The following is a 26,447-nucleotide window of genomic DNA, read 5'->3' on the forward strand; positions in this document are numbered from 1 at the left end:
CCGAGCGTGGGAGGCACGGCGGCACGGTCGTAAGCGTAATTCTTGTAAAACTCCTCGGTTGAAAGATGCAGAGGAAGATAAATGGGGCTCTGGAAAGCTTGATTTGCACCATTCTCCTTCTCAGCTGTGCTCCGAGAAGAGATGTGGCAAAACACAGAAGCCCCGCATGCAACAGACGGACCCCACAGCTGAGGAGAAAGAATTACTCGCTGGCAGACCGTGTTCCAGTCGAGATCACAGCTCAGTGAGAAAATAGAAGCAGACAAGGTAGTTCTGCTATTGCCTCCAACCTACTTGATACAGAAATGGAGAAGAAAAGCTGAGTGCAGAGCAGATGAGAGAGACATTTGCCTCCTTGTGTGCTGCCTGACAAGAACCAGGGATGGACGAATTCATTGCGGGTTCTCTGTTGAGTGCAGGGGGGGAATAGGAAACCATCCAAGCTGATTAGTGAGAGGTCTCTCAAAGAGACAGGCTGGCTGGATTTAATTCCCTAGTCAGCATTCCCAGTACATTGATCTTCCCCTAAGTAGGAGGGAGGGGGGAGCAGAGAGAGGGATGGTGGGGAGGGGGGAGAGGAGAGAAAAATAGGTTAGGAGGTGCTGAGAGAATGAAGGCAGAGGGAGAAAAATGAGGAGTGGAAGAAGAGAGGAGGAAAACGGGGAAGAAAATGGCAGGGCTGCAGAGGCGGCAGGGCTGCAGAGCCAGCCTTGGTTACGCTTCCAGCTGTGCCATCGGCCAGCACCAGAGCTGCCACGTGTGCTGGAGGCATTGCTGGGGAATAACGAGGGAATCCGGCTCGGCTGTGCTCTGCTAGGTCTGCTGGGTCGTCCCTGCCCATGCCCCATGCTCCGAGGAAGGGCGGGGGATGCAGGAGCAGTTGGCCATAGCCCTGAACTGTCTGGGTGGGGAAAGAGGATGATCAGATGCTTACAGATGTGCTCCAGAGCACGGAGCAAAGGCAGGTAGCTTTATCATCCGATACCTCCTGCAGCACCAGGGCTGGAGATGGGATAGATAAAGTCTTTGCAAGACAGGATCCCCACTTGCCACAAGCACGAAGCTTTAATTTCTAGCCCCAGCTGGCTGTGAGATATCGGGCATTAAAAGCACATTATTCTGATTACTGTCTTACTTCTTTTTCCACTTTTATTCCTCACTTGGATTCCAGCTTGATTTTAGTGTGTACTCCCTCAAGATCCACAAGTGCCAGAAGTCAGTGCTGTATACCATCCGAAAAGCTCAGCCTCCCAGCTTTCAGATGGTATAATTAAAGCATTAATCTCTTACTCCAGCAAGTCTGTAAGACAGCAGCTGCTAAAAGAACATGGAAGGACTGCTACAAAAAGGTGCTTTGCTTCCAAGATAAATGCAACAACTTTTTGGGTCAGCAAACGTCCTCTCCTGCTGGGGAGGGTCCAGGGGCAACAACAGTACTGGCCGTTGAAACTAGAGGCTGCTGTTGAGTCTCAAATCTGCTCCTCCCTAAACACTTGCAACCTGTTGTAAGGCAGAAAATATTTGAATCTCTTCGCGCTTTGGTGAGCTTGGGTTGGGCTGGCGGCTTCTTACATCCCAGCCCGCTTCCCCATAGTTGAGAGAACTTTGGGAAATGCAACCTTGAGCTTGGTGTGGCCGTGCAAGTGGAGGATCCATAGCGATGCTCTTGGATGTGGTCTCAAAAATTGTTCGTTGGGCATTTTCTTGATGTGGGAACGTTGAGTATTTTTTTTTTTTAATTATCATATTTGTGGGACCTCTGGAGCGTTTTTGTTTGTTCGTTCGGGGTTTGCTGTTGTTGGGTTTCGGGGTGTTTTTTGCTGTCGTTGCTGGGGTTTGGGTTTGGGTATTTTGGCTATTGCAAGTAGCTGGACTTAAGCTCTTTGAAGAATACTAATTTCTGGAGCAGTAGTGAGCCTTAGGAGAGAGAGGGCTCTGATACCCTGTGTGGGAGCTCTGCAGTGAGGGACGGCTCCCTGCTGTTCGGCTGCAGCAGGACTAAAGAGCAGGTACCAGAGCGGGACCTATATTAAGAGTCCTGCTCACCTGTAAGGCAGGGGTTGCTTGCTGCCACTTGACAGAAAGGTGAGAGTGGGTGTTTAGCCTTGATTAAACACTGAGTAGTGCCTTCAGAAGCTCCCCAGCCTCACAAGAGCCCCGAGCAAACCTGAATCCCTTCTCTCCTGTTCCTTTGGCATCCAGCTGCGTGGGGCAGAACATCTGCAAAGTACAAGGGAAGGTCTGGGGTCTTGACTCACCTTTGCAAAGGTCCAGTTTGGGGCTTGGAAAGCTGAGTAACCCATGGGAAAGTGATACCCTGGGGCTTGTGGAGATGGCCTGCTCCCTGGCAGGCTGGGGCAGCACCGTGCCCCACATAGCAGGACCTGTGGCGCTCCGTAGCAGTCCTTGGAGAGGAGCAAAGCTTTGGGTCCTCTTGAAATGCAAGTGATGAGCTCTGGCAGTGGGAGAGCAGGTTCCTCCCGAGGTGCTGTGGCCTCCAAACCCATGCAGGGTGTGATGGGCTGACCCTGGCTGGATGCCGGGTGCCCACCACAGCCGCTCTGTCACCCCCTCCTCAACCAGACAGGGGAGAGAAAATAGAGCAAAAGGCTCGTGGGTCGAGACCAGGACAGGGAAATCACTCAGCAATTACTGTCACCGGCAAAGCAGATTCGACTTGAGGAAACTGGTTTAATTTATTACCAATCAAATCAGAGCAGGATAATGAGAAATAAAACCAAATCTTAAAAACCCCTCCCCCCTCCCCCTCGCTTCTTCCCAGGCTTAGCTTTACCCCTGATTTGCTCTCCCTGCTCCCCCCGGAGCGATGCAGGGGATGGAGAATGGGGGCTGCGGTCAGTTCATCACACCCTGTCCCTGTCGCCCCCTCCTCACACTCTGCTCTGCCCCAGTGTGGGTCCCTCCCACGGGGTGCAGCCCCCCAGGCACCAGCCCTGCCCCAGCCTGGGCTCCCCTCCCCACGGGGCCACAGGTCCTGCCAGGAGCTGCTCCAGCGCGGGCTGCCCACAGGTCACAGGCTTTGGGCATCCCCCTGCCCTGGCACAGGGTCCTCCTTGGGCTGCGGGTGGGGGGCTGCTCCCCCATGGACCTCCATGGGCTGACGGGGAATCTGCTGCGATGCCTGGAGCACCTCCTGCACTGACCTGGGTGTCTGCAGGGCTGCTGCTCTCACATTCTCACTCCTCTCTCCAGCTGCAGTTGCACAGGGTTTTTTTCCCCCTTTCTTAAATCTGTTATCCCAGAGGTGCTGCCACCATTCCTGATGGGCTCAGCCTCGGCCAGCGGTGGGTCTGTCTTGGAGCTGGCTGGCATCGTTCTGTCGGACACAGGGAAAGCTTCTAGCAGCTTCTCACAGAAGCCACCCCTGTAGCCCCCCGGCTGTGCAAGCCTTGCCACGCAAACCCAAACACAGGGTTTCTCTTCATCAAGGCTTGAGCTGCCAATGATTTTCATAGCTCGATTAAATGCTCTTCGGACCAATTTCCATTGGCTGCTGCAGAGGAGCAGAAGAAGATGGATGTTTTCCATTACTTGATGTAATGACTATGAGGCAGCCTAATGAAACCTTTACAACCAAAGTTTACAGAGAGCCCACAAACAGTGATCAATAGCCAAGCTGGAGCTCCCGTGCATAGATTGGTGGGGGCCGTGCTGCAGGAGAGATGCTGGGAAAGACCGAGGATGGAGTTGGGAGCACTGGAGCAGGGAAAGGACAGAGGAGGAGTCATGTCTTGGGTGTGAAATGGGATGTGCAGGGAGGGGAGGTGGGAGTCGGTGGGTTTTTTTGCTCCAAGAACGTGTGCCTGCTTTTTTTCAGCTCTCCAGTGCAATGTCCCTAGGTTTTCCATTCCCTCTAGGAGAAACAATTGCATGTCCAGGCTCTCAATTCCCTGCAGAGCTCTCTTGCCACTTTCCTTCAGCTGTAGTGCCCTCAGGGAAGAAAGAATGAGCACAAAATTCTTGGGAATTGGTAAAAATTTCTCCCAGAAGAATCAAGGTGGCTCTATGCTGAAAAAAAAAAAAAAAAAAAAAAAAGCAAAATAAACCTCTTGGCCACATCCAGGAGCCACGTTAAGCTCCGTGCTGCCCATCCAACCCAGGGGAATGATGGCCAAAAGCAAGCCCTGACCCAGGCTGCTCCGTCATGGCTTGAACGAGCCGTTGCATCAGTCTCCTCTATGTACTGGCTTAGTGAGTGCTGCCGAGTGAAAAATGAGTGCAGCACAGCCAGTTTTAATTGACTGGCCTGGTGGTAGATGGACAACAACCCTGGGAAAGTGATCTAAGCGTGCACTTCGGGCCATCTCTGCATGCATGGCTGCAGCGCGATGCTGGAAACTTCTCTTTACAGACCCGGACTTCATTACACTGAGAGCAGGGAAGTGTGTTCCTGGCTGAGGAGAGGTTAGTCTGTAATTTTCAGCTGAGTGAACAGGTCGGGCAGGGTGTCAGCAAAACAGCATCTGTGTTAAGCAGGAGATGTCCTGGCTTTTACTCGTTGCAGAAGACAACTCCTTCAGGCTTCTATCTGCTGCCTTGCAGCTGGTGGCTGCCACCTGTGGGAGCGGCGGTGTCGGGAGGGCAGGGACGTGGTGCTGTCAGCACCGCCAGGCGCAGGCGGTAATGGGATCCACCTGCGAGCACACAATGCTGGAGAAATCCAAAATGCTCCATTGTGCCTCCAGAATAGCGGCAATTAACAAAAAACGGGACAGCCAAGGGCTGGATTCATCTCACGGACGCTGTGGGAGACGGCTTGAAATGTACCCACAAGCACTGATTGGGGTCTCGAGCCTAATTAGCCCCCAGGAGGCACCCAGTTAGGATGCAAGACTGATGCGGCGTGGGCTCTAGGCAGGCAGGTCTAGCCGGCACAGGAGCACGGTGAGCTGCTGCGAGGAAGGGCTGAAAGCCACCCTGGAGATGCTGTCAGCCTGCAGCTACAGCAGACAGGGCACATGGGAGGTATCGGAGCCTCTGCTGTGCTGGGTGAAGCCATCGCCGTGCTACCTGCTGCTGAAAAGCTGCAAGGAGCCATCTCCAGCCCTGAAGATGGGCTTGGGCTGCCCAGACTAGATCACCAAGCTCCATCAAGCATGATTATCTGCCGTTATGCTGGTGGGCTGTGAGCAGAGGGGCTCACATGGACACCGCAGGGTGCGACCGCCCTGAGCCTCCCTCCCCAAGGTGGGGGAGACTTCTCCAGGCCATGGGTACCTTCATCCCTCTCGGTTAATGCCAGCCAAGTCTATGAATCCAGATGTGGCACAGCTGTATCCAGGCAGGTCTGTATCCTCCTGAGAAATGGTGCTGATGTCAGACAGAGCCCCTGAGGTTGTACTCAGGAACGCTGCAGGTTATATATATTTCATAGGGACAGAGCAGTAGATTATGGCTGCGGACCCGTGTTTTATTCATGAGTCAGCCATTTCCCCATCTCCAAAATAAGGATAATTATAGAAATGTTTAGGTTGGAAAAGACCTTTAAGATCATTGAGTCCAACGGTTAACCCAGCGCTGCCAAGTCCACCACAAACCATGTCCCTGAGCACCACAGCTACACGTCTTTAAATCCCTCCGGGGATGGTGACTCCACCGCCTCCCTGGGCAGCCTGTTCCACCCTTTTGAGGAAGAACTTTTTCCTAATGTCCAATCTAAACCTCCCCTGGTGCAACTTGAGGATGCTACCTCTTGTCCTGTCGCTTGTTACTTGGAAGAAGAAATGGACCCCACGAACCTCCTTTTCTCCAGGCTAAACACTCCCAGTTCCCTCAGCCGCTCATCATCACAAATCTGGTGCTGCAGACCCTTCCCCAGCTCCATTGTCCTTGTCCGGACACGCTCCAGCATCTCAGTGTCTTGCAGTGAGGGGCCCAAACCTGCACACAGGGTTCGAGGTGCAGCCCCACCAGTGCCGAGCACAGGGGGATGATCCCCGCGCTGGTCCTGCTGGCCACACCATTTTGGCCACAAGCCAGGATGCTGTTGGCCTTCTTGGCCACCTGGGCATGTTGCTGGCTCACGTTCAGCTGGCCATCAGGCAGCCCCCCCAGGTCCTTTCCCACCGGGCAGCTTCCTAGCCCCCTGCCCCCAGCCTGTAGCGCTGCCTGGGGCTGGTGTGACCCACGGGCAGGACGTGATGTCACTGCTAGCCTTGGTGTACCCATACAGTTGGCCTCGACCCATCAGACCAGCCTGCCCAGATCCCTCTGCAGAGCCTTTCTGCGCTCAAGCAGATCAACATTTCCGCCCAACTTGTTGTCATCTGCAGACGTACTGAGGGTGCCCTCGATCCCCTCGTCCAGACTGTCAATATAGACATTAACCAGGGCTGTCCCCAGTACCAAGCCCTGGGGAACACCACGTGCCCAGTGCCAGTGGGATGTAACTCCATTCCCCACCACTCTTTGGGCTCAGCCACCCAGCCAGCTTTTTACCCAGCAAACAGTACACCCATCCAAGCCGTGAGCAGCCGGTTTCTCCAGGAAAAACTGTGGGAAATGGTGTCAAAGGCTTTACTAAAGTCCAGGTAGACACCATCCACAGCCTTTCCCCATCCACTGAATGGATCACCTTGTCACAGAAAGAGATCACATTCATCAAGCAAGACCTGCCTTTCGTAAAGGCCTGTTAATTAAACGTTTTTACTTCTTCAAGTTCCAAGTGAAACTTTGCAGAAAGGGTAATTCTTACTTATTTTCTCTGTATTCAGTTCTGTGAGGTGTGTGGCAGGGTACGGATGACCACATCCGAGGTGGGAAGAGGAGGAGGAGTCTTTGGGTCCACTCTCTGTTGTGGCATTTGGGGCTCAATGTGCTGAGCAAGCGCTTGTAAATCAAGCCAGCAAAAATCAAAGACCCCAGTAATGGGTTGGATTAATCTGCTCTGACTTCCATGTCTAAAAGTTAGATGTTAACGTCGGGGCCGGTTGCCTCGGGCTCCCTCCTAGTCGGTGGAGAGAAATAGGCATCTCCAGAGGCCATTTATCTCCTCCCAGACAGGCTGATCGGATGAATTGCCCTCTGGAGGTGCTGGTCTCTCTCCATTGACAAAGGGAGTTCTGGGTATGTCTTATATATTTATATTAAAACTATACGGGGGGGTGGGGGAGATGAAGGTGAATCCTGACTGTTGGCATTGGAAGGAGACAGGTCTGCAGCCGTACAGGGACTCTGGGTGCAGAGCTGCAGGGATGCTCTTAGTAGCTGGTGCAAAGCTATACCCAAAGTAAGGGGATAACCAAGGTTTTAGGAGTTGCCCCCTCCCGTGCCTTTTACATCCCAAGGAATGTTTCCCCACTGAATCTCCCGACCAAAGCTAGAGCTTCGTTTGGCATTACAGTCACATATACTTCATGGTTTGCTATAAAAAACTGGACAGGTGCCCTGCAAGCATTTTGCTGCATGGCTGCATCTCACACGTATGGGTACAAGACCCTTCAACTACTGGAAGACCAGCGAGCAAATTAACGCAGGTTCAACTAGCAAAGATTTGCATGTAGGCACTAGAGTGATGGGCAACATTATAAAATCATAAAACGGAGGAAATGGAAACCCTGGGCTCCTAACTACCAGCCCCCTAAGCTCTGCACGTTTTGTCTTGCTAAAAACTATTCCAGAGATGTCAGAAACAAACTACGTACTTCCACAGTCTCTCGTGTCCTCCTTCTGTATTTCAAATGAATAATAGATAAAGGAATCGTTTTATTTAAAGAGAATGAGTTGAATGGAGTTTGCTTGGGAAAAGAATAAAAAAATCCACACAAAAAAGCGCCGTGGCACTCGTCCCTGATTGCTATTATAAAAGAAAACTTTCCTTTTTCATTTATTATTGAAATAAATTAGGTTGATTGTCAGAAACTTGCGTGTCGGGCGAAAACATTGCCATTGTGAGTTGCGGTGAGATGAATGCATTTAATTTACCCCTTCAGTACGTTCAGCAGGTGGCCGGTGAGTGGCTCCGGCACTCGGCTCCCCTGCCTCCTCCCGGTGAGGTGACGGCCAAGTTTCCTGGTGGAATTCCATGGTGGGAGTTTTGTTTCTTTGCAGGGGCATCTTGTCCCCCTGCCCTAAAGCTGGGTAGAGAAAAAGAGGACAAGGAGACACATTGGTTTCTTCCCTCCTCTCTCTGACAGCGTGCTGTAGCAGCCAAGTCCTTGCCTGGTTTGTTGTTGGGTTGATTTTTTTTTTTTTTCCTTTTTTGAGCCAGAAAACTGCCTGAAAGCTGCTCAAAACAGGCAGGAGTCAGGTGTTGCTTCCAGATTGCCTTGGCCTGCGCTTTGCTCCATCGGAGCCGCTGCCCGCGGGGGAGCAAGGCTGCATCCCTGGGCAAGGGATGAATCGGCAGCCGAAGGGGGCTGCAGGCTGGCTGCTTTTTGGAGGCTTGCTGGGTACTGTGGGTACCTAACAGAGTCGTATCAGAGAGACAAAAGTATTTCAGTGCTGCTGTGGGTGGCCTGTGACTTTGTTGGAAGTCAGGCTGTGGATAAACAATGTTCGGCTTGGGACAAGGCACGACAGAACTGTTGGTACCCCTCCAAAAGCACCGTTTCTGATCTTGCTTGGATCAGAGGGATGCTGCTGACTTCAGGCCTGCATCCAGCTCTTCCATGGGTAGATGCAGCTCCCTCCTAGCTTGTGATAGAGAAGACATCATTCCTGTTTTCCTCTGGTGCTTCCAGGTGCCAGGAACAAGTTAAGAGAGTGTTCGCCTTTCGGAAACCAGAGCGGTGGGTTCCTATTAAACACGCTGCAGGAGCATGGAGGGTATGAGCAGAGCTTCTAGCAGGGGTAGCACAAGCAGAAGCGTGCCCAAGGCAGGGAACAGCATTCATCAGCCAGGGTTAATGAGACTGATGGAGAGGGAAGATGCTGCCGTTGAGATTTCAGCCCCGGTGCGCGGTGAAGGAGCCATGGAATTTCAGGTTATTGCTTGTTCGCTGCTGGTGCCGCGCAAGCCAGCCAGGCAAAGGCTAAATCCCCACATTTCCACCCGCTGCACACTTTGAGTGCATGCAAATTCACGTCTGGGGCAATGGCGGTAGAGGCTGAGATAGGTGGAAAATTTTGGGGGGAAGCCCGGCTTGGGAGAAGGCATTGGTTGAACTGTGCGTTTTGCTCTTCAATACCAGCGGCGCAGGGAAATCATTTGCTGGAAGAACAAATGAACCCAGAACGAATGAAGGGCAAGATCTCGAAGCAGAAAGCAGGGGCGGGGGAAGGGGTTTGCAACCAGGTCTGTGCTAGAAGTGGTTGCTGATATAAATCAGCAGCAAAGGGAAGTCTTAAGAGGAGAGCGATGCTGGGCTGTGCTCTTTGTGTTAGTTTAATGCGCCGCTCCCGTGTGTTTGTGCTGAATTGGAATGTTTGCAAGTTGCTTCACCCGATGCTGTGACCCTGCAACGTGTCCTGGGCGCCTTCCTCTGCCCCACAGTCATGTCTTTAGGCTGTGCAGGAGCCCTGGGTGGTTTTTTGGGGTTGGTGGTTTTTTGGGGTTTTTTTTGTATGGTGCACGGCACAGTGACTACGAGGTGAGCTACATAAAAGCTCCAGTGACTTCTGGCAATCACTGAGCACGAGAGCTGAGGGCAAGAGCAAATGAAGGGCATCATCTTGGAGAGGAAAGGCAGAGAGAAGGAGCCACAGCAGACCTTGGCACTGGAAATGTTTGCCGCTATAATATTGCTGGCTGGAAGCATAATTTCTCCCTCTGCCAGTAGGTCTATGTACATGAAACTTCCACCGCGGTTGCAATTACACGGCTCTAAAGTGTTATTCTGTCATTGCTTGTGGTGCCCAAGGAGCAGGACAACCTGCCCCAGTAAACCGTCCACACCGTATAGCACAGCCCCTTGTATGCAAACACTATTTGGGTGCCTGGCAAAGCCGGGGCAGCTGCTGTGTTTCTTGTCTGGAATTGCAAAATTGAAGCCAGAAGCAACTTCTCAAAAATAATCTCTCCAGCCACCCTTTTGTGCTTTATCCTCACCAAAAGTCAACTGCAAACGGGCAGGAGGAGAAGGTAAAGGGGGAGAAGGTTTCATGGAATTTTCCCCCCATTTCATCGTGTTTGGTTTAGCCTGAATTTCAGGCAAAGTTTGGGCAGGAGGTTGTGATGCCAGGAACCCGACGAGCAGCTTCTATGATAAACTTTGGGGTTTCATGGCAGGGTTGGTCGTGCAGGGTTGTGCTTCCCAAGATCAATTGAGGATCAGCTGCAGCGGTGCAATGAATTTAGGGCCAGAAGGGACTTTTAGATCACATAAACAGCCCCTGGAAAGTCATTAGATACCTCTTTCCTGAGCCTAGGATTTCGTGTTTGTCGAACATAAATCTTCCAAAAAGGTGTTCAGGGTTGATTTAAGGATCTCGGGAGATGCTGAATCCAGGACTGCCATTGGTAGTGGATTTTAAAGGTTAATCACCCTCGCTGCTAAACATTTGTGCTGTATTTAATTTGTCTGTCTTTAACTTTTGGTTGTCGGTTATTGCGGTGTCTTCCCCTGCTAGGAGAAATCACTTGGCATTTTCTTCTCTGATCAGACTGGACCTCCCTCTCCTCTCCCCCCCCCCCCCAGACTAAAGAGTTTCTCAGTGTCCTTCAGCCGAGCTGGTTTTTATCACCCAATCTATCCTTGTAGCTCTTTTCCCTTCCAGGTTTCTCCAACTTCCCTTTTTTCCGTTATTTTTTTGAATATATTAGGAAAAAAAAAATTACAAAGGCTCTGCAAAACCGAGGGGAAATTTTAAAAGCCAGAAAGGTTCACAGGATGGGAGAGGGTAAGGTCTGTGTCATGTTCCTCCACTGCAGAAATAGTCCTGCTAAGCCCAGGGGGAGCCTGGCTGCTGCTGGGCTGGGGCCAGAAACAGGGAGCGGGGGGGTGGGTAGCCAGGGGGGGAAGCTTTGTGTTTTTTAAAAAAATGTAATAGATTTTCAATTGCATTTCCTTTAATGAATGAGTCACCCAATTACCACAGCCTGAACACCTGTGCCCGAGATTTGAAGTCTCCAGAGAGACTTTCACTTTTACCAATATTTATTATGATGAGTGTAATCGCATTAGATGGAATGGGCAGGGGAGGGAGGCTGCGGTCGTGGACAGCACCGGGGCAGCGGTGGGTTATCTTCCCCCCAGATGCTCCAGCAGTGTCAGCAGCGGGTGTGATGTGAATTTCCCAGCATGCATCTCCCAGTGATGTCCCCAAAGCATTTTGTCCCTTCCCGTCACGCTAACCCCTCGCTCTCACACGTGCCTGAAGGGGGATGGGAGCGTGCTTTGCCCAAAACTCTGCCTGTGCTGGGTGGGCTGGTACCCCAGGACCATCCAGGTGGGGAGAATTTGCCTTGACCTGTCTGGAGACACCAAGGGCTTTTTCCAGGGGGGGCTTAACAAGCCGAGGGGTAACTCAAGGAGCAACTGTGTGCACCTGCATCTGGTTTAACACTTGCAAAGTTGCATAGTCACTGGGGGAAGGAGCTAAAGAAACCTTTAGCTGCAGTAGGAGCTCGGAGAAAGCGGGGGCTTGCCTGCTGAACCCTCAGAGCTGCTGCTCCCTCCTTGCTGGAAAAACCTGTGGAGTTTATCAATGACCACAAAGCACCTGAGCCTGGCAGGGCTGGTAGTGCCACCTGTGATGCTACTCGGAGGAATTGGGTTCTGGCCCTGTCTGGGACTGATTAATTGCCTCCCAGGTGGTAGGCGTTGGTGGGTCACCTTCTCCTTGGATAAAAGGCAGGTGGGAGGGGGTCTGGGCCCATTTGCAGCTTTTTAAGGGGACTGTGTGGTTGCTGGGAGGAGAAATAACTTCACTTTTTGGTGTCATGGGCTGTGCTCAGGTGCTTTGCCAGTAGGTGAGTTGGGCTCTTCTATTTGCTGTCTGGAGACCTGGTTCTTGCAAAATGGGAGAGGGATTTTAGGCATTAATCCCCCTCCCCGTAGCAGGTTGCTTTTGGAGCTTTGGCCAGATCTGGTGATGTTGGTAGCAGGTAGTGCAGCACTTTGTGGTGGTTGCTCTCCATCTGCTCTATTTCTTCAGGCTGAGCTCTAGCTCCAGGGATGCCTTTGAGCCCCCTCGCGCCTGTGCGTGGGCTGCTAGCCCAGGAGGTGACAGGGTCTCTGGTTTGAGCTATCGGCTGTGTGGCTGGGGGGGTCTGGGGAGAGGGGATGGGGAAGGTGGGTGTGCAAGATGCAGTAAGAGGGAAATGCTCTTTGCTCCCTGTGCCCTGCTAAGTTTGAAGTATGTTCAAGGCTGTGCTTGCTCCTGCTGTGCCCCTGCAGAGCACAGAGGCTTGGCTATGTGTTTTGTGGAAGAAATGCTGGTAAAACCAGTGCTCAGGGGAGGGAATGGTCCTCCCGGTGTGTTATGTGCTACCTGTGTTCTCTGCTTGCATCTCATGCAAGCAAGCCTTCCCTGGAGCAAACTAGTGTTGCATCCCTTAAGATAGCAGGGAAGGGGCTACAATGCATGGTGCCCCTCTCTCCTCTGGGGTTGCTCCGGCTTGGGCAGCAAAAGAAGGCGCAGACCAGTCCCAGCTGGAAATTCTGGCTGTTTCTTGCTTGGATGTAAAATGTCTGGGGGTGTTGGGGGGGTGGGGTGGGGGGGTGAAGGTGAGTTTGCAGCAGCCAGTGCAGGGAAGCCAGGTGCTGCAGGGGTTGGAAAACCTGCACTTTGGAGGTGCGGGGGGCAAGACTGCTCGGTTTGCTCCGGTTTGTCCCCTCTGGCAGGCTGGTGGGTGTTCTGAGAAGGGAGCTAGCTAGCATCTTGCCCGGTACCTTGGCATCCCTCCCACCCCGGGGTCTGTGAGGTCAGGGCTGGAGGCTCCTTGCGTGGGGATGGGTGAGCAGTCGCAGAGCATCGCCCAGGCAGTGGGCTGCAGCTCTGCGGAGACAGAGGTATAATTATCCTGGCTCCTGTCGCTCTTTCTGCTCTGCCAATGCTTCTGCAGGCCAGAGGGCTGAACTGATGTATTTATGCACCTTCCCCTGTCTGTGTTTAAACAGCACCTTGGAAAATGCAGTAAAAGAAGCCACAACTCTTCTCAGTGTCCTCTAGGGGTTTTAATTTATTTTTATTGTGTTGGATGCTTGCTTCATTGTGTTTTTTGTAACTTCCCCCCCCATTGCTGGAAGTTGGCTTTACTGCAGAGCAGAGGTGGTGCAAAGAAATAGAGGCCACTGAATTGCAGAGTGTTAATAGGTATAGTAGGACAAGATAGCATGGAGGGATGTGGCAGAGCTCCCAATAAACTTTGGGGGTTAGTGTTTAATAGTGAGTCTGCATCTTTCCCCACAGCTGAAAGTGTTCTGGGTCTGTCTTCACTGGGGCACAACCTGAATTTCCCCGCTGGCTGTCTGTGCAGCCAGGCACTGCTCCTGCATACTTGTGTACGGATCCTGGCGTGGGCTGAGGATGCTGAGTGCTTGAGGACAGTGTTCCCCCCTGCCCCCCCACCTCCCAAAAAATAAATAAATGTGGAATTACTCATGTTTTCCAGCTCAGGATAGGACAGTGCAACAGGGAAGATTTCTGTGAGTCTCCTTAGGGCACATACAAAAAGAAAAAAAAAAAAACAAACCCGAACTGTTAGAAATTGGTGGGGTTTTTGCTTCCACTGGTGACTAAACTAGCATGAAACAGTTGTAATTCTCTGCATCTTGTGTGAATGAGCATCCTCTTCTTGTTGCAGGCAGGGCCAGGCTGATTTACAGCCATGTTGACCCTCCTGGCTGTGCTGGACTGCTGCATCACCTCAAGGAGAAGACACCTGAGGTACTGTAAACTGTTGGGTTTTTTGTTTTTTTCTCCTGTGATTACAAGATGATTTGCATCTGAAGGGTGTAAACCTGTTCTCAAAGCACTGAAGGTGGCTTATACTGTGTTTGAGAGGTGTGAAGTTGCCCACACAGTGAGTTTTTTGGAGTGTGGCTTCATCTGGCTGGTGTTGGGTAACCCTAGTTAATCCAGAACTGGATGTTATTGGAAGTGATTTTGAAAACCTGGAGATGTTTAAAGCTTACGGGGCTTTTGACCCGTCTCATTTATGCTCGCCTCTTGTGTGGCTGAGGGAGAAGCTTAGAAATGTGAAATACAGTGTGAAATCTTTTGAGATCTCTAAGTCGCGTACATATACACATAAGCGCTTCCATCTCCTTAAAACTTCATCTCTCCTTCCTCAGTCGATCCATGCCTGGTTGTGTTACGCTACTGCAGGTGGGGACAGAGTGGGTAGGAGCAGGTGAGGGACATGACTTGCTCTCTCCATCCCCCTTCCCCAGCCGCATCCTGCCCCTCTGCCTCCTTTCCTCCCTGTGCTCCACCAGCACCCAGCTGCAGCATCCTCATGCAAATCCCGTCTCAATGTGGGGACAGGGGGAACGCAGGCTGGGGGCTGCACATTTAAGGCTTATATGGGCTTTTTTTAATATTTTTTTTTCTCCTGTTGTGTTTTGCAAAGCTGAGAACCATGTCAGAAAACGTCTGTTAGGCTGAGAAATTAATATTTCTTCTGAAACTCAAGTTTTCAGAATCTACCTGTTTTTCATACGCGGGTTGTGTGCTCTTCCTGCTGTTTTTCCTAGCAGATGCTTTGCTGTTGCAAGGCTCAGACCTGTCAGTCGTGCTCTGGATCTCTCCTCTGCTGTGCAGCCATTTTATACAGTCTTTGGCCTTGGAAAAAAGTTAAGCATATGCCGGCTGGTCTCGAAGGTGTAGGGGTGTGGCTGTGTGTCATCTTTGCAAAGATATTGGGGGGGGGGAACCCCCAAACTTCTATCATTTTGCAAGTTGCAGCTGATAAAGGGTGGCCCTGTGGTTGCTGGCTCTCCGAGTCCCATCCCATCTTGCTGTCTCTAGTCCCTGCCGCTGCTCTGGTCCAGCGCTGGCATCCCACAGCACTTCTGCAGTGCCAGTGGTGAGATCTGAGGGCAGAGGCAATCTTTCTTCCTCCTGTAGCATCAGAACTGTGTGAGAGCCCCTTCCGGAGGCTGCTGCAGTGGGAAGAAGGAAGGAAACAGCAAGGAAAGGCAGAAAGAGGGAGAAAAATTGAGGGGAAATGAGCAAGTCAGCTCCAAAAACCTTAATGATCCTGAGCTGTTCCAGTCATTCAGTGATGCTGTGTATTTGTCACCTAATTTCATCCCAAACACCTTTAAACTGAAAATAAAGCACTGTTTAATAAACAGCAGCCAACGTTTCATTTCCCTGGATGTTCTGGTAGCAACTGCTCATTATTCCAATGATTTCCCCCCACTGTAATTATTCGGAACCGACTGTTCACAGATTCCTATATTGACTTGTATATCTGTACACGCACATGCTGAAATATGTATATATTTTGGTGTCCTATTGAAAATTCAATAGGCTCCAATTTCAGTTGCTATTGCCTTCCCCCCGTGCCTCCCCTCTCCAATTTGCCGATGCTACAGCTGCACGATGGAGAAGAAAGGATGCAGCGTCTAGCGCGGACGTAAACAGCAGCATCCAACTGAAATGGGCAGAGAAAAATTACTTCCTTGTACTACCACGCTCTTGACAAGAGCTGGCTTTTTCTTTTTTCTTTTTTTTTTTTTTTTTCCCTTCTTCCCTTCTTTTTCTACCACGTTCAATTTTCTGGCTCTGCCGGGCAGGTTACAGAACTAATCTTAAATGTGCTTTGAGCCTACTGTATAACATGACAAGCCTTTAAAGACTGGGGTGGGGGAAGAAGGAAATGGAGCATGTGGGGAATGCAATTAGTTTGGGGTGGCAGCGTGAGCGGGAGAAGCTAAAATTGCAAACGTGGGTTATTTGGGGGAAAATGAATCTTGTTCCTCCCAGGGCTGGCTTACCTAGGTTTCTTGTGGGAGACATGAATTGGGGGGGGGGGGAAATTCCCTAGACAGTCTGCAGGGTCTGAAATGGCATTTTCATCACAAGAAGTGTTTTGTAATGGACGCATTTATTTTTTTTTCCCTCTGGAGTACAAAGGCTGTCATGTTTGAGGCCTGCCAAGGTTTGACCAGTAATTAGAGGCTTGGCTGGATTCACAGGTGTTGCACCAGCTCTCAAAAGCCAAATAGGTGCTGGTGTGTTTGAGCATCTCTGCTGTGCTGAGGATGGCCCTTCCAGAATTGAAAATATTGGTCAATAAAGAGCACCTGGTGGCTTTCTGGGTGTTCCCAGGTCCTGGTGTGTTTGCTCAAAGTGAGATCACCTGGGACATCAAGGGGGCTGCAGGCTGCTTTATTGCCCACAAGCTAAACTGGTGCCCTGGGTGGTGGCTGAGCCGTGGCTGTGTCTGCTAGCTTGACGGGCTGGCGAAGAGCTGTGCACGTGCTTCTGCTGCAAAAATTAGTATCTCATTGTCGGTGTTGAAAAGCTGGTTAGAATTGTGAAAGTCTGAGAGTTCTGAGGGCAGGTATTTTAAAACTAGTATGTCTTGCAATACCTTCTCCAGGACAGACCCAGGCAGCTGACTGAGTCGGTCTTCACTCCCAAAGTCTCGGAGAAGGTTGTAGAGAGCTTGATTGGGGGGTGGGGTGGGTGTAGGGGGGAGTGTGGGGAATTGAAAAGAAACATAGGGATGTGCCAGGGCTGTGTCACCCTCAAGCCCAGAAGCACACACAAGGTAGTAAACATCCTCTATTGCCTCGAGCCATCTGTTTGCAGAGTCTTTACCCATGCAACAGTGCCTCTTCCCCAGGTAGACTTGTTGCCTCCTTGTAATCTGTAGGTAAATAAACACCTAATCAAATGGAAAGCAGGGAGTGGAGGCGGTGAGCTGTGATAAGAGTCTGGTTGGGACAGGGACTAACTGCAGCATGTGCTCCAGCAGGCGGGTGCTGGAAAACCTTGTTGTAAAATCCTTGGAATAAGGAGGAATCTCTTTTGTTTGGGGAAAGAAACTGAAAATAGTGGGAGCAGGCGGGCTGGCCGCTGAGCATCTCTGCAGAGGCCCTTACCACCTTGGTTTACTTCTGTGTTACAACACGCTTGATTTGGGGAAATTTTATTCTCTAGGTAGCATGAGTGACTGGTCCTGGTGTACCGGGCGAGGGCATGGATTGCAAGCACGGCACTGTGTGCATCCCCTCCCTGTGGGGATGCAGGTCGCTGCTTCCTCTGAGCTTGCACCTTGGAGAAGTCCAGGGACCATCCCAGCATGGGAAGGTGTGTGTCACAGCTGGGTGGCTCTTGCAGGGTGCCATCTCCCTGCTGGGTGGGCACATTGTCTGGCTGAGCCAGCCCCTTTCTCCATCCACCCCTTTTTTCTGTTGTGAGGATCGTGTAGTTCCCCCAGCACGTAACTTGCCATCGTAGAACAGAATCGCAGAATATCTTGTGTTGGAAAGAACCTCTAAGTATTGTCGGGTTCCATCTTAATGGAGCTGCTGGTTGTTGGGTTGGGCTTTTTATCTCCAAACTGTTCCTTGCGACGTGCTGCGCTGCTTGGGCGAGCCTGCTGCTGAGGCTGGCGTGCATTAGGTGTTGCAGACGTGAGCTAAAAACCTGGTGCAGCAAAAAGCACCTGCTTCGGGAAGGTGTTACGGGGCGTTTGGAGCTGGGGTGGTGACCCAGTGCCCCGTAGAACATGGCATTACCGTGTTTAATGTACTCGGTGCTAATCTTTCTCTAAACAGAAGCGATCTTGCTGAGTTCAGCACTGCAGGAGCAATAACCAATGAAGGAGATGAGATTAAGAAAACTCACAAGAATCAAATGTGCTAGAAAGGGCTGGGGAAGTGCCAGGGGCACTGCAGTAAATGACCTCCCTGGGAATCGAGGACAAATAAAATTCATGCCCCGTCTCTCTTCTCCCAGGCGCCTGATGCCGATGCCTTAGCCCTCCCCTCGTGGTGTGACCATAGAAGTTGTTTTCAGGGTTATTTTTGCACTGGAGTACAACAAATCCTCTGTGCTATGGGGCCGAGATGAGGATCTGTGTCACTGCATTCAGAAAAACTAACCTCTCGAGCTCAAGGAGAGCTGCTTCAGTTGGCAGTAGCATTATTCTGTCTGGAACAGCCTTGAGAGGGCAAACAAAACCTTTCTGCTGTGGCTCTTGTTTCCAAAGGTGCTTTGCAGGAAGGGCTGCTGGTGATTGTGGCTGGTTTTTTTTTTGTTTTTTTTTTTTTTTTTTTTTCCCCTTGCAAGCCAGAAATGGAGCCCAAAATTTGCCCACATGCGATCAGGCTGGGGTTAAAACAGCAGTCCTGGTCCAAGCTCGGTGGGGATGAAGGAAACTTTGCTGCTCAACTTGTCGTGGAGCTGTTGGCAAGCGCTCGATGGGGAATATGGGGTTTTCATCCAAAGTGGGGTGGGGGTGATGGGAGCTGCAGGGCTTGATTTTTTTTTTTTAATTATTTTTTTTTAAATTTGATTTTTTTGCCACCTGAGGCAATTGGGATGGTAAATGCCTTGGTGATGGACTGGGTGGGGGTTTTTCCCCAGCAGGTTTGCTCACTGGCGGCGTGAGGATGTCCTTCACAGAGCCTGGGCATCCCAAAGTGTCTCGACAGCGGCCACCGTCTTGGATCTCTACCCCTAGCACCGTGCAGGCTCGGAGGCTGCAAGGATGACTTGGCAGTGATATATTTACTACAATTACCATCTCTCTTCCCAGAGGAGGAAAAAATAGATGAATAATATGTTTTGAAGGTGTCATGGAGTGAAAGCAAGAGAGGAGCTTGAGCCTGAACTTATGAATAACTTATAGGCTTCCTCCCTTCATGCAGTCACTCCATTTGGGCTTATCTTTCTCACCCGTAGGAGGTGTAATTAAAGGAGCAAAGCCGGGCATTCACGTGCACAGCGGCTGCCTGTGGGCACTCGTCTGTCTGGCTCCATGTGTCCTGTGCACGCAAGGGCACGGGGGTGCTGAGATGCTTTTGAGATGCTGGCGTAGGCACTGATTAAGCTTTGCAGATTCCACCCCCCTCGGTCACTATTTAAGTTATGTGCAAAACACCCTTTTTTCCTTCTCTTTGATATTTTGTGATAGCTGGTAGAAGCGTTCCCTTAACTCTCACCTTGTACTGGTGAAACTGGGAGCAGAAGTAACCTGGGGTGGGGAAATGCCGCAAGAGGAAGCGGGTGAGTCCTGCAACCTTTGCTTAAGATTTGGGAGGTATTTTTTTTGGTTTGGTTCTTGGCATGGCTGGAAATTCCCTTCCTGACCTCATGTGGTGACTTAGCTTTTCCAAGCCTTATTTTTCTAGCCCTAAAAAGAGAAATAATTTGCTCTTGTCTCAATACCTTTCTTTGCCTTGTTTATTTTGACTTGAAGATCTTGAGGGAGGGACTGTGTTTTGGTTGTTTTTTTTAAACCAGGTATACATACAGAGACTAACATAATGGAACCAGGATCTTAACAAAGGCATGTGAAACGCTATTGCAATGCATATAGTAATTATAGGTATGTATATGTAGGGATGATGAAAAAATCCAATGAAACATGGCATTTCCCTCTGGAAAAATGTTAGCGGAATAAAACCACGCCTGGGAGTATGTCAGTTCCAGCAAAAAATGTCTATTAAAAATTATGCAGTGCTGTTCAGCAAGGTCACAACGCTCCTTTTAGAGCCAGTTAGAGGTTTCATTTCAAAGCAGCATGTCACTTTTTTTTTTCCCTGCAGACTTTTAGCTAAGGTGTTGTATTTTGGTCTTCTATTCAGATCTGGGACAAAAAAAATCCCAACCAACCCCAAACCTCATGTAAAATTTTGCAGAAATGTCTGCCAAAAGGGGACATTTGCAGCTCAATATGCATGGAGGTTTGGCATCCCTGTTTAACACCATATATATGTGTGATTTCCAATGAATAACTTCTTTCCCCCTGTCCCCCTATCTCGGGAGTGCAGCCCTGCTATCGGTATGTTCATATCAGCCCGGCACATAGATATGTATGAGTGTAATGGATATTAGGCATTTATTGCAAGGCGTTCTGTTGAACATCACCTGCTGTTCAACATGAAAAGTTGATGTTCCACAAAGCCACAAGCCAAAGGCTCCTTAAGAGCTGTTCTGGTGCACCGGGTAAATATACGTGCTCAGAACAAGCGCTGGGTGAATTAATAATGCATAGAGTAAATCTGGAGGAAGAGCGGCTACTGCATAGGGCCGCCTTATAAAGTGCTCTCTCTGCTTAGGCAAATAGACAGGGAAGTTGTGTTTTTTAAAGCGTAATGGCTAGGTAATAATCCAAACTAACCTAATCGCCTGCTTCCAGCTGTTGTAAGTACGCTAGCTGGCTCAGCAGCCGGGGTCAAATTCAGAAGCATTGCAAAAAGGTGGGAGAAATTGTTATGTGGCATCTGGCGTTATTGTAGGTAACTCGTGTTGATGGAGTAGTGGGAAGCGGTGGAGAGGATGAGATGATGTGACAGAGACAGGAATCCTTACCCTTTCCCAAGCATCTCCATCCAAAATGTATCAGCTGGGGGTGGCTGGGGCAGCGGCAGAGTTGTGGATGAGGAACAGCTCAAGCCCTAACATCACGAGGTGGGTAGGAGTGGGTACTACACCCCCCACAGCTTCCCGAGGAATATCGTGCTGGATGCGTGCCTGTGGCGCTTAGGAGCGTGGGTTAGAGATGGACTTGGCAGCGCTGGGTTGAAGGTTGGACCTGATAACCTCAAAGGTCTTTTTCCGATCTAAATGATTTTGTGTGCAGCCCAGGACTGGGTCGTTAGTGGTACTGCTCTCGTTGGCTCTTCCCACCCTAATGAGCTGGGCGGTGATGCAGGCGCTGGGAGGTTGTACCATAAAATGATGGTGGAGAGCTCTGGGGTGGTTGGACCTCCTTGAGGTCTATGGTTTGAAGCAAGCCTTGGGGGAGTAGGAGGAGGAGGGAGGAGGGCTGAAAGCTCTCTGCTTCAAGCAGCAGCTTTACGCCAGCGGCGTCTTGGCAAGACCCCCATGAAAACTCGTGGGTGACAGCAGTGGAGCTCTTGGGGAAAGCCTGAGGATGGGTGAAGTGCATCTCCCTGGTTGGGGACAAGGACCTGCAAGTGTCCAACAGGGCTGTTGGGGACATCCGACCCAAGCTGCCGGTCCCTCAGCCGCCAGCTTTTGATGTGGGGATTGTTAGAGCTGTGGAGGGGGCCGTGGGAGCGGGACTGGCACCTGCACTTTGTCACCTTTCTGCAGCAGAGTGACCCGCTGGCGTCTGACTCGGAGCCTCTCTGGGCGGCAGTGATAGAAGGGAGAGAAACACAGCTGGATTTCCAGGAGTTCGCAGCCAAATCTTCTGAATTGCAAAGTGAACAGCTCAGATGTTTGGAAGCCTCCGAGGAGGAATAAATACAAAAAGCCAAGATATCTTTTTTCTTTTTTCTTTGTCATTTTTTTCTGCCTATAATGTTGTTTTAAGGGGCTGTGAGTCACCTCGAGTGACAAAATGAGACATCCTTACCACTAATGAAAATAATGAATATTTAACAAGATACTATTTATTTAGGTTGTGTCAAATAGGAGTCTTGGGGCTCAGTGTCTGTAATGATAATAATGTTGGATGAACATTGAAAAAAATTTAAGGTTTTGGTCTTGAGGACCTTTTCAATGTAGGCATGTTGGTGTTGCGCTCTTGATGCTGGGTTGGGGTATGGGTAGGGGTGGTTTTGGAGGCGTTGTGAGTTGGAGAAAGGTCTATTTTGTTTCCATTGTGAAATAAGCACTAAAATTGGCACGTGGTGAGGAGTGAACACAAATGTGTTTGAGGCTAGGCAGGGGGCAAGTGGCCCCGATGCTGCTTGGTGCGGGAGGTGGTTGTGAGGAATCAGATGAGCGTGGCGACAGCACAAGGGAGAAAGGCTTTGATCTGGAGTGAAAGTAGATTGCTGCTACAAATTGAGTTATTCCCTATTAAATTTGCTTTTAGAGCAATTTCCATATGGCATTAGCCCTATAGGAGGAGGAGGCTTGTTGGCCTCTCCCCAGCCCCCCCGAAAGCAGAGTTGGGCGCAGCACCTTTTGGGATGGATGAAGGCTTCTCCCCCCCATCATCATCATGCAGGTGGTGAAACTGAGGCACGGCAGTGCTGCAGCCACCCCGTGGGGGGGCTTTCACCCCCCCCCTTTTCACAGGGGGTGCAGTGCTGGGATGGGGGTGGCAGGGGAGCCCCCCAGAATGGATGTTGGAGGAGGGGTGAGGATACCCATGAGTGTTGGATGCTGGAGGGGGTGCAGATGTGGGGGTGTGTGCGATGCTGGAGGTCGGTCGGGTGCTGACGGAGATGTCTGATGCTGGTGGGTGCTGGATGCTGGGGGTGTGTGTGAGGATACCCATGAGTGTTGGATGCTTGGAGGGGGCGCAGGTGGGGGCGGCTGATGCTGGAGGGGCTGTCTGATGCTGGTGGGTGCTGGATGCTGGGGGATGTCGGATACTGGGGAAGGGCGTCTGATGCTGATGGGTACCAGGGTGGCGGGGAGGGGAGTGTCTGATACCCTTTGAGGGGGAGGGGGATGTGTGATATTCCTGGAGGCCGGGGAGCGCGCCTGATGCTGGTGGGTGCCAGAGGGGGCGGGGGGTGCCCGCTGCCGGGGGGGTGTGGGGGGTGCCGGGTGTCCCGGCTGCGGGGGCGAGGGGAGGCGCCCGTTGCCGGCGGGAGGTCCAGGCTGCCGGGGGTCCCGGCTGCGGGGGGCGGTGGGTGCGCGATGCGGGGGGTGCGGGGGGGGCCCCGCAGCCAATGAGCGCGGCGCGGGGCAGGGCTGCCTGCGCGGCCGGCGGCGTGTTGCAGCCGGGCGGCGTGTGCGGGCCGGAGCGGCGGGCACGGCAGCGCTCGTCCCTCGCACCTTGCAACCCCTTCCGACCCCCCTTCCCCCCCTCCCCCCCTTTTTTTTTTCCTCCTTTTTGCCTTTTTTTTCTTCCTCACCCTGCGGTGCTTTTTTACATTTTTTTTTTCCTCCCCCCTTCCTTCCCCCCCCCCTTCCCTCCCCCTTCCTGCGCTTTGCTCTGGGAAACGCTGGATTTTAAACCTCTCCCCGCCAGGCAGTGAGTGGGGAAGGAGGGGAGAGAATCGCAGCCCGCGGTGAAACATGGCCCAGGCGAAAATGCACCACCCCGTCTCTTGGGTGATCTTCGCCGGGATGGCCGCTCTCCTCCTCTCCCAAGGTAGGGTCGGGCGGGGATGCTGCGGGGGATGCTGCGGGGGGGGATGCAGCCGGAGCGTACGGAGGGTGCGCGGCCCCACGGCAGCACCCTGCCGGGGGACGGGGGGCTGGGATGGGGTGAGGACACCCCCCTCGGAGCGGGGATAGAGCTGGGAGAGGGTCCCCAGCCCGCCGCTAAGTTGCGGGGGGTGCGGATGCGGGTACGGTGCGGCGGCAGCTGCCGGTGCGTGCTCCCTCCCCGCGGTGCACTGGGATGGGGGACACACACTTCTCCCATGGCGCAGCACCCCCCCTCAACTGATTTTATTATATTTTTTTGGGGTGGTGGTGCCGAACGGTTCTGCCATCTCAACTTAGTTGCCGCGGGAGCAACGCATCCAACAGGCTGGGTGCGGGGGGTGGTGTGTGTGCCTGTGCAGCCCACCCCCCCCCACCAGCACCCTTTGCTTTGCCTGCAAGATCGTCCCAAAAACTGGGTGCAGCCCCGGCTCCTGCCCGCTGGGCTGGGGACTTGGGAAGTCCTTGTCCAGCTTGTCCCGGGCGAGCACGGCTGCCTTCCCCCCTGTCCCGGGGGATGGCGCTTCGCGAGGCCCCCCCCACCCCGCGCTGTGCGAGGGCGGGGGGGAAAAAGAGCAAAAAAAACAAGGGGGGAGAGGAGGGGGCAGGAGCCAGCCCCATCTGGCTGAGAGCACCGAGCCTGTCAGCTCGCGTTAGTCTCCTCGCAGCCATCTGGAGGGGCTGTGGGAGCGGGGTTCCCTCCGTGGGAGGGGAGGATGGGGCCGCATCCTGCACTGGGGGAGCGAGGGGGGGGGCGCGCCTCCGGCGGGGAAGGGGAGATGCTCCCGCCGGCCGTGCTCAGCGGGTGGTACCCGGGGTTTTGCGGGGCTGGATGTACCCCGCGGGGGATGCATGTACCCGTGGGGGGCTGGATGCAGCCTCCTTCTGCACGGGGTCGGGGAGTGGGGGGGAAGGGACCAGCTGGAGCCAGGCCCCTCTGTGCTGCCCCGGTGCCCACCGAGGGCTGGGGACGAGGGTGTGGGCACCCGTATGTCCAAATCAGCCCTGCTGGGTCCCCCATCAGCTGAGGTGCTGTGCAGCAGCCCTCCGGTGGGGTGTGAAACCTCTGGCTACGTGGGGCAGGGGGCTGGTGGGGCGGGGGGAGGTGGGCAACCACCATCTCTGCTCAAAGTTCTCTCTGCTGGGCAGGCTGGGCCCGCTCTTGCGGAGAGCCACCCCTGTCATATCGACCGGCACGGGCTGCTTAGCATGCACATCACACGCCAAGGCATTTCTCCTCTTCGCCTTCCTCCCTCTTTCCCTCCTCAAGCTCTCTCCTTCTCCCAGGCTTGCTGCTTCCTGCTCCTGCTGCTCGGGATGCTGGCATCCCTGCACCCCCGGCTCCCGAGGCGGGTCCCTGGGGCTGGGACCCCCAACCCCTGTGCTGCTGCCTCTGTGGGGAGCCCAGGTGGGGTGATGGAAGGTTGGGGCTCCCCAGGAGGGGGGTAAAGCTGCCCTTCCCTCCTTGTTTCTCCTGCTCAGAATTTGTGCTTCATTTATTTTATTTGTTTATTTATTGGATGTCTGCTTTTTGGCTCCTGACTGGGCTTCCTTGCAGTCCTATTCCCTGCCTCTGGTCATCTCTCATGCTTCCTCTCCCTCCTCCCATCAAAGCTTACAGATCAGAAAGTAGTTGGTTTTTTTTTTTCTTTTTTTTTTTTTTTTTCTTCTCCCAGATGGCATAGCTGTGGGGAGGATTGCCCTGCCTCCCCAAGCAAAAAATCCCCCGAGCCCCCTGCTTTGCAGGGATCTGGTGCGGGTGCCAGAAGTCACCGAGTCACGGCTGAGGTGGGGGAAAAGCAGGGAGCTTCGTTGTGCCATGGTCTCGGGGGGACTAGGGGCTGAACTGTGGGGTGCTGGGCAAAGCATTGCACAAAAAAGTTTGGGGTTTTTTTGAGCTGGGAGAAGCTGAGTGTGCTGGGTTGTCAGAGGGAAGGAGTTTCCCTGGGAGGTTTTCTTGCGTAATTGTATTTAAATGAGTCATTAATTTTTTTAAAACTACCTAGCAGAAGTGATTTTGCTTTTTAGAAAAAACTTTCTAAGGGAGTTTTGAGAATCTGGGGGGGGTCGTTCAGTCACAAAGGTGGTATATCCAGCATGCCAAATCCCAGCAGTACGGTGCTGCTGCTTTGTGAACTCTTTGGATAGCCACAGTATTTTTTTGTTTTCTAACTTTTCTCTTGCGCTTGGTATACCAAAGCAGAGCTGGCTTGTGTTTGAAAATGCAAAAATTATCATCGTCGTGTAGGAAAACCTTGTTTTGCACAAATCTACTACAAATAGCTCAAGAGATCTGTGCTGCCCTCTGCAGCAGTTTATCAATACTCCAGGTCATTTACCTATTTACAGCCAAGCAAACAATAAGAAAAGTGGTTTGTGAGTATACTTGAGTGTAAAGCGGAGCGTGAAGTGGGATAATTCTGAAGTGCTTGACCATCCACGTTTGTGCAAACAGCCACAGGGCCTCCAAGTTCTGCAGATTCACTCTTGGGTTTTTTTGGAAACGTGCCCCTGTGACAGGAGCTCTTGTGTCGTAGCTGTTTGGAGGGAGCCCTCTGAGCCCCGAAAGGTCCAGCTTGGCTTAGTGCCCGGTGATGCTACCGTTCCCAAGGGAGCTGTTTATTATGGGGTGTTGGTGCTAGAGAGCGAGATGAGGGGGCTTGCTTGGGTGCTGCATCTCCATGGGAATGAGATGCAGGTGTCCATCGCATCACGTGGGAAGGGCAGAGCCAGCCAAGGACCCAGCCATGGCTTGGGGGAAGGAGCTGGGAAGAGGAAGGCTGCAGAGGGCTGGGATAGCCCTGAGCGTTGGGAGATGAGCAGCAATTTGGCAACACAGCTCTCATTGTGTTCGCGGTATCTCTTCTGTAGGATTTTTCTTTAAACAGCAGCAGCGAATATCTACAGTGTTTAAGGACCCAGCAGCGGTGTTTTCGCTTCCTTCTTTCCATATTTTGAAGTAGAGAGGTGGTCTTGTGTGTTCCTGACTCGCACCCACCTGGATTTCTTGAGGAAGAGGAGGACTTGTGCAGAAATCCCACCTCGGTGCTTGGGAGTGGAAGAGAGAAGAAAACTCTTCACTCAACCATGCGTAAAAGGATTAACCGGGCTAAAAGGTCATAGAAGATTTAGCTGGGCCTTTAGCATCAGTAAGCCAAGAATTATGGGAATTTGATTTACAAATTAGCATAAAGACCTTATTCTAATAAGCATGCAAACTGAAATAGGTATGTAAAATAATAGCATATGTCAACATCATACACGGAGCGTTCCTCATCCAA

General features: G+C 52.0%; 1 protein-coding gene across 3 annotated transcripts in view; it reads left to right on the forward strand.

Moving 5' to 3' along the window:
- LOC308054234 (protein CEPU-1) overlaps positions 1 to 26,447 on the forward strand; it is a 457,457-nt gene that overhangs the window by 82,403 nt on the left and 348,607 nt on the right. For 2 of the 3 annotated variants that reach the window (XM_080366694.1, XM_080366695.1), the window contains one exon: positions 13,709 to 13,791. Coding sequence is in view for 1 of the 3 variants with exons in the window: in XM_080366691.1 (XP_080222817.1) it covers positions 23,035 to 23,110 (76 nt within the window). In the remaining 2 variants the exon portion in view is untranslated. Of the gene's footprint in view, positions 1 to 13,708; positions 13,792 to 22,575; positions 23,111 to 26,447 lie in introns of those variants that run through there. The other variant, XM_080366691.1, reaches the window with a different exon arrangement.

The sequence above is a fragment of the Falco punctatus genome (genome assembly GCF_963210335.1).
Source record: "Falco punctatus genome assembly, chromosome: 16".
Taxonomy (NCBI): domain Eukaryota; kingdom Metazoa; phylum Chordata; class Aves; order Falconiformes; family Falconidae; genus Falco; species Falco punctatus.